We start from the raw sequence: 15065 nt of genomic DNA, 5'->3' as shown, positions 1-15065 counted from the left end.
AAAATGTGTAGATAGTGTCAGTATTAAAAGAATTGCCTAGGATTATTGTATGGGAAAGAAATTGAAGTTACAGGATTGATTTTTACTATTTGGGGCTTTGAGACGTTCAGCCTATGTAGAGTTTTTTTCTGGTTCATTTGTTCAGCATTAGCATACTTCCCATGTTTGGATGAATCATTGTTGGAGCATATAAAAATATAAAAGCAGAAATACTGTTAGGGAGTAATTCCTGACACATATTTTAATAATTTTCCTTCTTGAAAGTATGTGTAGTGCAAGGAGACCTTGATTCTACAGGCAATGAATGTACACGTGTTTGCTTTGCAGTAACCAGAATTACATATAGGCATAGAGGTTTTCTATTTAAATTGTGATTTTTATTTTCTTTTTCTCACTGTCTTGGCCATTGATGAAGCTTGGGATATCACAAGTGTGTGTCACGTTTAATTTTGAGGCTTAACTGTTTTTCTTCAAAATAAAGATGTTTGCATAAAAAGGGATGACAGATAAATCACACTGATATTTGTTAGTTGAATTCCTCTCTTGCACTGCCAACCCATTTCCACTTCTCAACCACCTTATTCTAGATGTTGTCTTATTTACTGTGTTCTCAATAGACCTGCAAATTCTGAAGCAAGCTGAATATCAGAATGTCAGCTCCCTTCTTTGTTTCTCTAACTTGCCAAAAAAAAAATTATAATGCCTGAAGCAGGCTACAATAATGAATTTGCCTAATGCAAAAAAAAAAAATCAGAGAGAAGTATCATGAAAACCAAACCTTACACCTGCTGTTCTGCATTTCACTGGTTGCTTTTTTTATCAAACCATTATTCTTTTTTTGTTTCTTTTTACTGAATCTGCATCACAGAATCATATTTTTTTAATTTAAATTCCTAACTGCTTATTTGTCTCAAAGGGGGGGTCTCCTGTACCTGTTGCTAATTTTGGTAAAATACCCCCTATAAGTTCACTTAATTTACTATATTTTTCTTCTGAATTTACATGTGGTTTTCTTTGTCATTGATGGATCAGGCTCAAATACATCATAACACTACTAACCTAAGCTCTACAGACATGTTGCCTCTGTGTCAAAAATCATGCTTTTCTATCGCAGAGTTCATTGTATCCTTTGTTGTATTAAATTGCTCTTTGTTGGTGCATTTAACTGTCCTCCCTCAAATAAAGTGACAAAATAAAGTTGCTTGACTATGTGCACTGTTAAGCAACTTGACAGTGATTTTGTGAAGTACTGATAAAACACAATTGGATCTGTATGATTAGCTTTATCTGGATGCTAAGGAACATTTTGTTGGCTGCTTTTACTGCTATTGTAGGCTGAGCTGCGTGTATAGCTATTAATCCTCAATCTAAATGTTACCTTCCTCTGAATTTATAAAAAAAATTATATTAATGCTGGGCCACTAAATTAATCTTAATATTACTTATAGCTTTAAAACATTTTATACCTGTCTCTGAACTTTTTGGCTGATCTGTCAAAGTAATTCTGTAAAAAGCTTTATCCTTGCTGCATCTTCTCTTGGGTCTAAGGTGGGCCTCTTTTTTTCCCCTTTTCTTGGCTTGTCTCTTCTGCCTTAAGGACTCCATCAAATTTGACTGCTTCCAAGCTGACAGGTCCTTCCTCACAGGGTAAAGGCAGTGTTGGTGATGAGAGAAATTCTTCTAACAAATATTATCGGTAAGTAAATTGTAGACTTGGAGGAAAAGCTGGGTCCTCATCATACGGAAATACTAAAATTTAAAATTTTGGTGGGGTGGGGTTTTTTTTAGTTGAAATTACTCTTCAATATTGAATCATAGAACCATTCTGTGATTCAATGTTGAAGAGTATTCTCAACTAATAAATAAATAAATAAAACACCAAACAAAACCCACCCAAACCATTAGCAAATACTTTTGAGATTCAAATATATTTCAATCAAATGTCTATTAAGTCTGATTTAATAAGTTACTTTGCCATAATCACTCTTTCATGTTTGATTTTATATTTAACACTTCAAAACACCTGTTGTGAAATACTCTGTATGCAATTATTTCCTTAGAAATGTTCTGAAGAACAATATGTTAAGCTTCATTACAAGATAAAACGGGTGAAAAATAACACAGAAATGTGTTGTAAACCTAGAAAAATTATACTTGGAGACTGAAAAGAAATAATAAGTAGGACTAAATAATTAAGAGGTGGATGGTGGAAACCAATGAAGCCTGTAAACAGAAAGTATCGCATCTGGGATGCATGTACGGCAAACTTGCAGAGTAGACTGGATTACTGGAGGCTTTCTGGTTTGTTCTTTCAGTCATCAGTTGACAATTTTGGTACCTAGCACAGGTCTCGTGTCTACACTCTGTGGCTTACTGTCTTGAAACAGTACTACTCCTGGCTAACTCCCTGTATGTGTACTCTGAAACCCTGGTTTAACACCCAGCTGCAAGGGTCTTTGAGGGATTGAGCATTTGTACAGAGTTGGCGTCATTTCAAGCAACCCCATCTGCTTTTTCCCAGTCTTCACTTTGCTCCCACAGGGCAAGGCTGAGCCCATTGCTGGAGGTGCTTAAAGAGCTGATGCAGTAGAAAAGCGGAGATTGTCAGGTGTAGCCAACAGTGTAGGTATGGAATGTTGTGCGCCAGGTTTGGGACAATACGGAGGAAGAGAGGGATGCTGAAGAAGTCTTTGTAAGACCATAGCCAGTGTGGACACTGATTTATTCCACCTGGAAAGCAGAGGAAGCTGCTTCAAATACAGGCACTCTGTGCTGAAAATGCTGAAGGTGGGGATGGGGGAATGAGAGAAGATAGTATATACAGCTTACAGCGTGCTGAATTCCTGCATGTAGACAAATCCCTATAAAAAACATCAAATAACAGTTATTAATTGAGAGGGACTTGTTATAATCTCCTTTTCCCCCCACTAATTCAAATACTCAAGTATTTAAAATAGGACAGAAGATAGATAGCTTGAGCTCTAGATTTCTGATTGTATGTCCAGTTTTTCAGTTTGAGGGACCACCTCTTAAAATAGAGGCAGACTCACGGATCGTTAATAGTTTCTCTTGTTAAGGGCTCCGGTCTTTCCTTGCCTAGTCATGTCCGTATTCCTGATAATGTTGGCAACTGTCATGAGCTTCACTTGTTTACATACACGCTATGGGTGACTGTTAATGGTTAACACGATAACCCTTTTTTTTTTTTTTTTAAATTTTGCACATTTTTTTTTCTTTTTTACAGCAACAAAAGATCAGCCCAAGGGGATCGTTTATCAGCAATAACCATGGCATTACAGTATGGTTCAGAAAGTGATGAGGATGCAGCTTTGGCTGGTAGGAACTGAAATGCATTTTCTCTATTTATTTTCTTTAATTAAAATGTTTGGAATAAGCAAAATCATAGAGCTCCTGATGCATTCAAATATGTTTGTTTCAAAAATATTCTGCAGTGTTTCCAAACTCAGCGTGGAATTCTGTTAAATCCAATCGCTGTTTCCTCTAAGTACAAATTTATAAAAGTACAGCTGGTAAGATAGGGTAGGCCAAACTTGCTTGCACATTTTGAATTTAGTGTGTGTATTTCCTAGTTATCCTGGTTTTGGCTGAGATAGAGTTAATTTTCTTCCTAGCAGCTGATATAGTGTGTGTTTTGGATTTAGGACCAGAATAATGTTGATAACACACTGATATTTTAATTGTTGCCAAGCAGTCAAGGACTTTTCAGCTTCTCATAGCGACCTACCAGCAAGAAGATGGGGGGCATCCAAGAAGCTGGGAGGGGACACGGCCAGGACAGCTGACCCAAACTGGCCAAAGGGATATTCCATACCATATCGCGTCATACTCAGTATATAAATAACCAGGGCAGTTGACCAGGAGGCAGCGTGGCTCAGGAACTAGCTGAGCATTGGTTCCGGGTAGTGAGCAATTGTGCTGTACATCACTTGTTTTGTATATTCTTTTATCATTGTTATTATTATTATTATTATTATTATCTTCCTTTTCTGTCCTATTAAACTGTCCTTATCTCAACCCTATTAAACTGTCTTTATCTCAACCCTCTTTCTTTTTGATTCTCTCCCTCATCCCAATGGAGGGGAGAATAGTGAGTGGACGGCTGTGTGGCTGTCTTAGCTGCCTGCCGGGTTAAACCACAACACAACTGTACTTATCCAAGCTTTAGGAAACTGTTGCTTGTTTTCCTTCCTTCTAATATGAAGCAGAAGAGGAGACACTGGAGAATATGAGATTTACAGTGCTGCAATTCAGAGAAGTCTCACACTCGCTTGTTCTCTCTTGCTCTTTTGTGCCATTGGGTCTTCTAAGTACCTGTCAGGTTTTATTTTATAAGGTAAAGATAATCTATATGAGGTATAAGGATAGATAAATGTTAGAATTTGATTTAGGAACATGGAGTCTAGCCTAGCAGTCATGAAATTTTCCATGAAGGCTTATGTTAAAACAAAAACACATAAAAAGGCATGCCTTCATACAACATCCTTAGTTTCATAATAAGCATGCTTTAGCATTATACTATAAGCATATATGCTGTAATACATGGATTATATCAGATATTTCAGTGTTGTTATAGATTGTCTTTTAAGTAAGTCTGTCTTGATAGTTACATTCTCAGTAACTTCCTTACATTCATCTTGGAGCAGGCTTCCAAAATGTTTTTGCACATAAACCATTGTTTTATTTCTTGTTTACACTATTTCTGTGTTGATGTGAAATGATGCATCTCTTTGATATATATTTTTTCAGGCATTCATTTCACACCTGGTAACTGAATTACACTCACCTCTGTTTTCCAGTGGATGGCTGTGCTGTAGAATTTTTGGATCATTTTAGATCTTGTTGCAGGCAAAACCATTTTTATTCCTGGTTAGCCTGGAGTTCAGTTATTGCTTCAGAGCAGCTGTTTTCTGGGAGGTGTGAGGAGTATTTATTAGCTCGGTTCAGTGTGATTGTTAGCTGCTGTTTTTGCAAATTGTAATTCTGTAAAAATGCATAGCTTTTTACGTCTTTATATGATTTAAATTCTTGAAGTGATTTAACAACTTTCAGATGCCACCTTTACTATGGGTATTATTGTTACCTTCATGGCACCTTTCATATACATCTGAGATTTTCGCCTTGCTGCTGTTGAAGCTCTTCTATCTTTACTGCATTCACCTAAGAGGCAATGTCACTTTTTTGGCAGACCTCTGTCACCCTTAAGATTTTCTGTCTCTCCAGCATACTACTTGGACATCCCTATGTTTTCTGTCTCTGGATGAAAAGGATTTTCATTTAAACCAAATGGTGTTTTTATTAGTTGCTCTGGTATCTCATCTTTTTTCCTTCCTCTAACCCTCATTAAAATAAATGAGAACTAGACTGCATGACTGAACATGAAGAGAACTTTCTCCTTCTCGATAAAGAGAACAAAATCTTTGTGTGTTTCTTTGACTGTAGCAGTTGACTAAGCAATGAACAATAACTGTTTCCAACTTGGAATTTATCCTCACAGTTTCAGAGGGTGTCATGGTGTGATGGAACTTGTAGAAGATTTCCAGCTCAGATGTACTAGGACATGAGCAGCTTCTGTGGTTCCCTTGCTCCTCACTCTATATCTGTAAAGGCAGGCATAGATGGTCATTATGTATTACTTATAAGTATTTCAATTTGTAAACAAAGCTATTTTATTTATTATTATTACATTTTTAAATGTTTTAAGAGTGGATGTTCCTTTTGGTTTTACTAGCATCTGTCTTCATTTAGACCTTGAGCATTCATTCTTGTCTAGGTGCTTTGGGACCACACTTGTTTAAAGCAAATCACTTACTGAGTAAAGACTAATTTTTTTTTCATATACATTCAAATACTCTCCTCTCCCTGTTCTTTTTCTGCCTCATCATTGAGTAAGAGTACATGTATTGATACATGCATTTATATCTGAGAATAAAGCTCAGTTCCCGTTGTAACTTAGATGGCTTCCTCCTTTTGCAGTGAAGTCAATTTAACATCACTCCATTATGAAGCTGTCCCTTCATTAGAAAACAGTCACTGTGGTATGGAATAAAGAGCAGGAAATACATTTTGTTTGGGACTGTTGAATGGCATATAGTTTGTGGTTACCCCCCCGCCCCCGTATCTGCTAACTGTAGTTGTGCTAACAGCTGCATGAAAGAGGAATAACTGCCTGTTACCTTCCACTGCCAGTGTGTGCTTGGTGGTGATAGGGGACCTGGTGCTACTGCATATTAAAGAATCTACGGTGCTGCATTAGATTGTTTGTTGTATAGCAAAATAGGGATTTTTCTGTCTTCTGATCTGAATAATACATTCTTCTTCAGTTCTTAAGATATTGGGTTTTGTATTAGGAGAACACTATCATTTTCTGAATACGTAAGAATATATAATGTTTGACACATCGCTTTTCAGGAACGTACACATCACAATGAAAATGTTTATAGCTGTATTACAATATTATGTAAACACTTTCCTTTTAGTGCCTGTTTAATTTACTTAGATTTTTATTTTACGGAATGCCTTGTGTTCTACTTTTAATACAAAGAAAATACATTTCTTATTTAGGGTATTGAACTGCTTGTTGCTGGCTGCCACATGTCAGAGAACAGCAATATGCCTGAATAGTTTCTTATTTTTTCTCTTTTATAAAAACACATTCTTCTGTTTTTTCTATTCTGTTTCTTACTTTTTGATGGAGCACTCAGAACTGAACTGGTTCAGTAAACAAAACCAAAGACAGTATTTTGCTGCGTAATCTGTTTTGGAAACTCACTTTACCTGATAACATTCTCTTAGCTGTTAGTATTTATCTCCATGTTCAGGTTGATATGTTAGGTGTGCTACCTCCTGTTTTTGTTTTGACCTGAGTTATTCTGTCCAGCTCCTGCTTTGAAGGCTACTATGTAGTAGATGCTAGGCCATTAAGCGATGCTGATTGGCATAGAGATACATAATTAGGATAATTTTGAGTAACTTCCCTGAGTCAGTAATGAACGTCTTCATAATGTGTTTGCACATGTACTGAGGTCTGCTTTTGGTTTAGCTTGCATCTAACCTGTCTGGTAGATCTCATACGTCATATGCTCATATAGATCCGCAATGTCACACTGCAGAGGTAAAATGATAGTACTGTGGTGTTATGCAGTCAGAGTGTCCCCTGACTTTGTCATCATTTCAATATGTCTTTACTGAACTTGGATAAAAAGCTTGAAACATTGCCAGCCTCCACTGAGCAATAATGAAAATGCCAGCTGGAAACTTGGCATGAGTGTTAGAGAGCTGTCTTTTGTGTAACTGAATTACCCAGTGTGTCATCTGCCAAACTTTCCTTCAAACTGTAACTCATAAGAGGGGGGGAAATGGGTGAATAATTTAACTCTGATATGTGCAAAACCATGTAGATTTTATGTTATGCCTGTCTGCAAGGTACAAATTATACTGTTTGTGTTACTGAGAAATGTGGAAAGGTTGGCCATTTATTGCTTCCCATCCCATATTTCCACTGCCAGAGTTTTTCCATTCCTTTTGTGTTTCTGTTGCTCATGTAATGTTTCCCCTAATTTTATCTGCAGTAAATGTTAGTTCTTCATAGCATTTCTTTCATTCATCCTAATCCCGAGGCACAATACATGCTTCATATAACTAGAAAAGTTTGCCATAAAACTTGTGAATACTTTTTATGAAATGTTTTTGCTAATTATGTAATAATTCTAAAATACTTATTTCTCCTTCATTTTGCGGCATATATTAGAGGTGCACCTTCAGGCTGTAGTGTCAGAGTTTCTTCTGCTAAACATCACAGTTTTTTAATTGAGCTGTGAGTAATATGAGCTAAAGGATTATAGAAGTTTTGAAGTCACCTTTTTGATCACAAGTACTAGTATTAATAGTTTGATGGGTAAATAAGGATGTAGCTGTTTTATAGGTAGTGCGTGGTTGAATAGTCCTGTTATGTAGTCTCATATATGGACACTTCTTGGCCCTTGTAGGTGGCAAGGGCGTATTACCTATGACAGAACTTAAGTCTCATCTGATAAGAGATTGCGATACCGTAGATAACATGCTTTTTTGGTCAGCTTGAGGCTCATGAGATATATTTGTGATGTCCTTTTCTGAGGTATGAATCTGACTGCCAGCCGGGGCTGAACACCCTCAATTGAGGGAATGCCTTTTCTTCTGATTTAGATCTTTATCCATTTGAAAAGCCAACAAAAAAACCCCACTCTGAGTTGTCCTGCTGAGTTTCCCATTTTTCCTTTCTCTCTGTGCAGCTGCTGCTCGTTATGAAGAAGGAGAATCTGAAGCTGAGAGCATTACTTCTTTCATGGACACTTCTAATCCTTTTTATCAGCTTTATGACACAGTTAGAAGTTGCCGAAATAATCAGGGCCAGCTCATATCTGAACCCTTCTTCCACTTGCCATCCAAGAAAAAGTATCCTGATTATTATCAGCAAATTAAAGCACCTATTTCATTGCAGCAGATCAGGTAAGAAAACAAAATGCAAACTATATCTGGCGGGAAACTATTCAAGGGTTTCTTTTATTTCTGGACTCCTATCTTGTGGTCAAGTTGTTGATACATCTTACCTCTATATTTGGTTGCTTCTTGTTTCGAGTCAGTCTGCATCAGTCTTTTGATTGACTTTTATAGATGACTGCCATTGGGTTTATTTTCCATGGAGTTTCATTTGTAACGTGCCTGAAAGGTTACCATATCAATAATTCTGAAGGCCAAGTGGGCAGCAGAGATGAAAGCTTTTTCAGAACCCCCCATTATTCTCTTTCTTTGACCCTGATGACTTGGTTATCTCTTACTGCCATGTTTTTTAAATTCATAATCTTCAGTAATGTGAATTGTAGAAAGATAATTGCAATTACATTCCTTTTGTCTAGATCACAGTATAACTGTGGAGAATAATTATTTTCATTCGTGATGTAGCTAGTCTGGACTGAAGTACCAAAGCAGTACGGCATTTAGAAATCTGTGAGCCATGAAAGGTGTATCAGCTGGCAGAGTGCAGTTGTTGGATTAAAAACCCGAGTAAAAAGAAGTGAGCAATAGGTTTCTTTAGCGGTCCGAGATAAGCTAATACGATGGATATGTGTCAGAGTCCTGAGTGCATTGATAGACCTAAATGGCACTGACGAGCCTTAGGTGGCCCTTGCCACCTGCCCAGTGGCCCTTGGGGCTCCAGTCCCTGCCTGAGCTACGCTGCAGGAGTGCTGGTCCTCCAGCTTGAGTGAGTGAGGACTGGACCTGAACACTGTTCATGTCTTTGTCATCTGCTCTAAGACATAGCTCTGTAAATTTTCATTATACCATAATATGATCTGCTACACTTGGTATAATCATTGAATAAGCAGTGTCTTTGTTAAATCAGAAAGTAACAAAGCTGCTGCTTTTTTTTTTTTTTACCTTTTTTTTTTTTTTTGGCTGTTTTGATGTGCTGGGGAACAAGTACAGAGCTACCACCCTGGTTATCTATCCATCAGTGGCTTTAAAACATTTTTTCTTATGTCTTAGTACAGCTGTTGGCTTGGCAAAGGAACCGTCTTGTGTTGAATAAAGCACAAAATGTACTTGATGTGGAGAAAAAAAAAGTGAAATTTAGAAAAATCATTGACAGTTGTCAGGGAGCTTTTTGTCTGAATGTACCAAAGAGTATCGGCTCAAATTACGTATATACAGATTTAATTGGGAGACACCTTCCAATGAAAATATACGTGATATTAGTTATAGGACAAATAATTTGCGATAGGGAGGCAGCTGCGTTTTTGCTTTCCTTACAGTGTAGGCAGGTTGCATCTGGCTATGTGAGCAGTACAGAAATCATGTGCAAATGTATGATGAGCAATTACTTATTGCCTGAGAGCTTAGAGAATAAAAAGGGACAGACAGTCTTTTTTAGAAATAGTGTTTGTAGCTCACAAGTTAAAGAACAGTATTTATAATAGTCCAACTTCTTTTAGCAAATTCTGAAATTCAAATGTTCTTACCACATAATCTTCACTTCTTACTATACCTAAAAAAGCCTTGAAGTCATGCATATGTGCTTTAGAGAAAAATGAAGCTGGCATGGTTTTACTGATACTGCAAATATGTCTTTAGGTATTCCAAACTGCTGCTTATTAAGAGTGGAGGGGGTTTTGTGGTTGTTCTTGGTTGTTTGGGGTTTTTTTTTAAGTTGTTGAGGTTTTTTGTATTTTTTTGATTTTTGTTTTGTATTTTTTGAGATGTACCTATGAAGATCATATCTTCTTTTCACAGACAGGGACAGAAAAGTTAATTGTCCTAGTGAAAAGTTGAAGGTGTTGGAGTAAAGCCTGGCATTCCAATCTCCTCTGTTTTGCTTCAGTGTCTGGGTACCTAGGCTATCCTGCCAGAGTGAGCTGTGAAATGTGCGGCCGTTGCAGATTTTACAGCTAGTCATATGTTTCAAGACTTTGCGTGTGTTAAATGCAGGAAAATCCTTTACAAAATAATGTATGATTTCTAGAGGGAGAGTATGGGTATGTTTTGTCTTAATGAGATGTACGTTATACTTATTCCAGCATCTCAGTCACTTTATGAGCATTATGAACCTCAGTCATTTGAGCTGAGTGCTGATCCCGAGCTGTTCCTGGATGTGAGAAGTAATCCTTCTGATGGCTTTAGTTTTCTGCTAGTTTCCTTCTGACTTGGTCTTTACAGAATCACAGAATATCTGAGGTCAGAAGGGAGACCAGTCCAACGCCTGACTATAGCAGGGTCACCCGGAGCCAGTTGCCCAGGACTATATCCAGTCGCATTTTGAATAGACTCCACAACCTCCCTGGGTAACCAGTGCTGGTGTTTGACCACTCTCATAGTTTAAAAAAAAAAATAATTTTTTTTTTCTTTTCTTTTTCTTGTGTTCAGATGAAATTTCATGTGTTTCAATTTGTTCCCGTTGCCTCTTGCCCAGTCAGTAGGCACAGCTGAGATGAGTCTGGCTCCCTCCTCATTCCCTCCCACCACGCATTCATACATTGAGACAGGACCTCAAGCAGGACAAAACTCAGAGCTGTATAACAAGAATACCCTATTTAAAAAGAAAGGCATGACACTCTGAAGGCTGTGACTTTCAGGTGTGGTAAAAGTGCGTGCTGTGGAGGTTATTTTGCAAATTTAACATTGCCGGTGAAAAGTCATTCTGTAATTAAAATTGACCAGAGGAATAGTTGGGAAATAATGCAGGAGAATGTGTTCAGTTACCCAGGATGTAAGTGCTAGATCCTGGCATGCTTATAAGTGTTCCTTATTAAATTTTACAGCATTACTAAGTATGATCCCTAAGTTAAGTGGGTCAAGCTTTTCTGCAAAGCGCTTCAGGGAGTTCCTTGGCAGCAGTTCTCTCCTAATACACAGGTGAGAGCGGTGTGGGTGCACAGGCAATGAAATAGGTATTTTCATTGGCATGTCCCAGTGTCTTCTGCCCCAGGAAGCTGGGGTTGTAGTTGACGTTCAAAAAAGTACGTGGATCTAGTGTAAAACACAGTTGGCTTTGTGTGATGGATGTCTACTATTTGAGGATTTGAAATGCATTTTTCTTATGAACTGTTGTCTGCAACACAGGAGTCTAAATGTTAAATTTCACCGCGCTGGGATATGTCGAGGTTCTCCTGAAACCATGAAATTTGTAGTGGCTCTTGTTGCCCTTGAATTAATTATTATTTGAGTTGCACTTACAGTAAATATGATCTGGTCAAGCATATTTTGCCTTATAATTTAACTACTTGTAGTAACATGGCAAATAAAGGAGTGGACCTCATCTTGAAATAATGGAGACTGCTGTCCGGGTTAAAGCCTGAATAGTTTATAGAGGTTTTTTTTTTTTTTTAATAACAGCTTAAGCCCAATACAAATTTAAGTTCTTCATTAAAAAATTAATAAAATTTACATTAATATTTTATTATTACATTGACTTTGGGAAGATAATATGTCACTATTACAGTTTGCTTCATTTATGAATAAGCCAATTGGGAAAATATTCTCTGCAGAGAAAATGAATGTCTCTGTAATATCTAGAATACCTTGTAAATTTTCACTTTATCTGAGATTTAGCAGTTCTTTCATTCCTTTTTTCACTTAATATAATTTAATATTTGTTGAATGTTGTACAGTTTTAAAATGTTCTGTAGGTAGAACCAATTTTCCTACCTTAGCAAGTACTTTCGGTGCGTATTGTGTGTATGCCCTTTATAAAATCACAGGTTCAAGTAAAAAAGGTTCTGAATGTACTTTATAAAAAGATTATTTCATTCCTCAATAGGGCATTTGTCAAATGCCATTATTGCACGCTTTCAGTGTTTTTTTTTCCCCAAAGAGGCCGAATTAGCATCTGGACTTCACAATCTCAGAACCAGAGAAAAGAAGTTAAATGATAACTGTTCTAGCTATGTGTTTAAATATTTTTATTTTTTTTCCTTGGAATTTTTTAGGCATAGTGTGCGAGTGATAAGATGGATCTTTTAATTATATGGAGAGAGTATCTTGCTGTTCTTCATTTCTTTCAGAAGGGCCGATTAGTTTCCAGAAGACCTTTTAGGGAGTTGAGTGCCAGCTTACTGTATGGTTTTTTAATTGCTATTCTGATTTTGACCAAATTAAATGTCTTGCCAGTGTTGTTTTGGGCTTAGTGGCCTTATGAAACTGTAACCTATCTTTTAAACTATTTTTCCTCATTTTGCAAAGGTCATCATGTTTAAAAGGATATTCTTCTAAGTTTTACTTATGCTTTTGGGTACAACTGTATCACCACCAATCACTTCATAGAAATTTCTCTTGGTTTTTGGTTTAGTTGGTAGTACGTTGGCAGTGACTTGCTGTTGAATAGAGCCATGGATTTCATTAGTTTTAGCCTCGCTTTACAAAATAAATTGATGTTTATAAATTTCTTTCCTTCCAAGATTGGTGAGAGTTTTTTTAAAAATTCATTGTGAAACTGCATTTCATACTATTAATCCAGAAAAGGCACAATACTTGAGTTCTGCTGAGTTTGAGTATAATTAAATCTGTTCAAAGTACTTCTGTGAATAACCTTCTTACTTAATTATCCTATTGTTTGCTGACAAGTGCCTTGTAGAGGTAGGAGGTTATTTGCAGACTAGACCAGGATCACTTTTATGCCTGTGCATTTTTCATGCTTCGTATGTGTGGTTGGAAGTTGTCTATCTTTCCAAACCATATGGACTAAGTCTTGATTTTTACTTTTGTTGTCAGGCCTTTCATGAATTCAACTGTGAATGTAGGTTGTTTTCTTAAAATCAGATGGACTGCACCTTGCTTATTTGGTTTTGGATAAACAAATGCTGATAGAAGCAAGATTTTATTTTCTGTTAAGATAATTTGGATGATAGCTCATCCAAACAATGGATCCAGACAAAGGAACAGTGGTTCCTTTTGTCTTCTGGCTCTAGGTTAAGATTTAAAGGAATAAGATATAATTAAGCTGCTTTTCTTCATTTGTGAGCTACTGGGGTCCTCACCTTCTCCATCAGCTTAAAGATTTTGTTTCTACAGGGTCACGAGAGAGCAGAGAATCAGCGCATATAGAATGGTGTATTTAAGACTACTGGCAACTTCATGTGTTCTTTCTGCTTTTTGGTGCTTCAGGGTTAGACCGCTGCATTGTAATGTGTGTAGGTCACTGCCTAAGTACACACAGATGAAGCTAGTGTGGGATACCAAGGCTATGCAGAATAGGTGGTATATTTTTAGATGAAGCCTGTGATAGTGGTGTTCTGGGGTCTGCGTGAGCTACCTCTTTGTCTCTGGGAGGAGGGGTAAAGCAAATCTCGGATTTGTTAGTGTCAAGTGTCTTGGGATCTGCTGATATGAAGGGTTGTGAGTTTCTTTTACCATGTCATGAAATCATACAGGACCAATTCAGAATTCTCTTTTTGTAAAAAGAAAATTGTTACAGGCAGGATCTATTCCCTAGGAAATACTATTGCCTTGCTTGTTCTGCCTGCAGCTTATTTTGAAGTTGTTCTGCTTCAGAGGATATGACATATGCCCCCTTTTTCCCTTTGATAAAACTGGCACCTAAACATACAGAATTTGATTGAGCAGGATCAAGATATGTTACTACTAAGTAAATTTGATTTATACTATCATGCTGACAGTGTTATTTCATAGATTCTGAACTTACATGGGATAAGGATGTAGAGTTGTCTAATGGCTTTAATATCTTGGGAGGGTGGTCGTTGATGTTGAGGTTTTTTTAGTCAGTGTAATCCTAGACCTTCAGTGATTCTTTCAGGGCATATTTTTTTTTTTGTCTCCATGTACACTGACATTAATGTGGTTTTAAGTTGGGTACAGACTATCTCCAAGTAAAGAGGAGTAGTACAAAGTGATAGTAAGGAGAAGAAATTTGAATTGAAGTAGTAGTACTTCAGTTTAGATGTCGTCCTTTGGGTTACTCTTTCAGAAAGCTGAACCCAGACCTAATGCAGCAGTGATCAAATTACGATCTTGCAATTCTGTAATTCTAATTTATTAAATTAATTGGAAGACTAGAAACTTTTACAGTTTTTATTCTTCCTGTTGCCCAGTCTCTCAAAGCTTGTGTTAGTTCTCTGGAAGAAAGCAAACATGCCAGAGTTGCACAGAAATGTTTATAAACTACATGCTACTAATATTCAGCAAAATTTGAGCCAAGAGTTGAAAAGCAGGAATGTTGCATGCAGACTTGCTTACTTGCAAGAGGATGAACTGCAGAGTAGATCTTGAGAGGAGTTTATCCCAGTTTGGTGGTTATAATTTCTGAAGCATGATTCCTTGTCCTCTAGCAGTTGTATGTATCAGTAAAAAGCATTGAGACATTTTAGACATTTGTCTTAAGTATTTAATATTCCAATCTAAGGCAGCTGTGGTAGTCTTCACTTTATTAGATCCTTAGTTGGAGCCTAATTCTGCAAATTTGTTGATATGAGTTGTCACTTGGAAACAAATTATGCTGTTGCCATCTACATCCAAGGGGGGAAAAAAGTCTGTTGGTCAGCATTTCTCTCCAGTACTGC

General features: G+C 37.1%; 1 protein-coding gene across 12 annotated transcripts in view; it reads left to right on the top strand.

The window, feature by feature from the left end:
- PBRM1 (polybromo 1) overlaps nt 1–15065 on the top strand; it is a 66830-nt gene that overhangs the window by 13521 nt on the left and 38244 nt on the right. For 7 of the 12 annotated variants that reach the window (XM_054838385.1, XM_054838381.1, XM_054838386.1 and 4 more), the window contains 3 exons: nt 1598–1696; nt 3245–3336; nt 8289–8505. In XM_054838385.1, the coding sequence (XP_054694360.1) occupies nt 1598–1696; nt 3245–3336; nt 8289–8505 (408 nt within the window). The remainder of the gene's footprint in view (nt 1–1597; nt 1697–3244; nt 3337–8288; nt 8506–15065) is intronic. The other 5 variants (XM_054838387.1, XM_054838382.1, XM_054838379.1 and 2 more) reach the window with 1 other exon arrangement.

The sequence above is a fragment of the Grus americana genome, chromosome 11 (genome assembly GCF_028858705.1).
Source record: "Grus americana isolate bGruAme1 chromosome 11, bGruAme1.mat, whole genome shotgun sequence".
Classification (NCBI taxonomy): Eukaryota; Metazoa; Chordata; class Aves; order Gruiformes; family Gruidae; genus Grus; species Grus americana.
The sequence above is the reverse complement of the archived record's forward strand: the minus strand, read 5'-3'. Positions and strand labels throughout refer to the sequence as shown.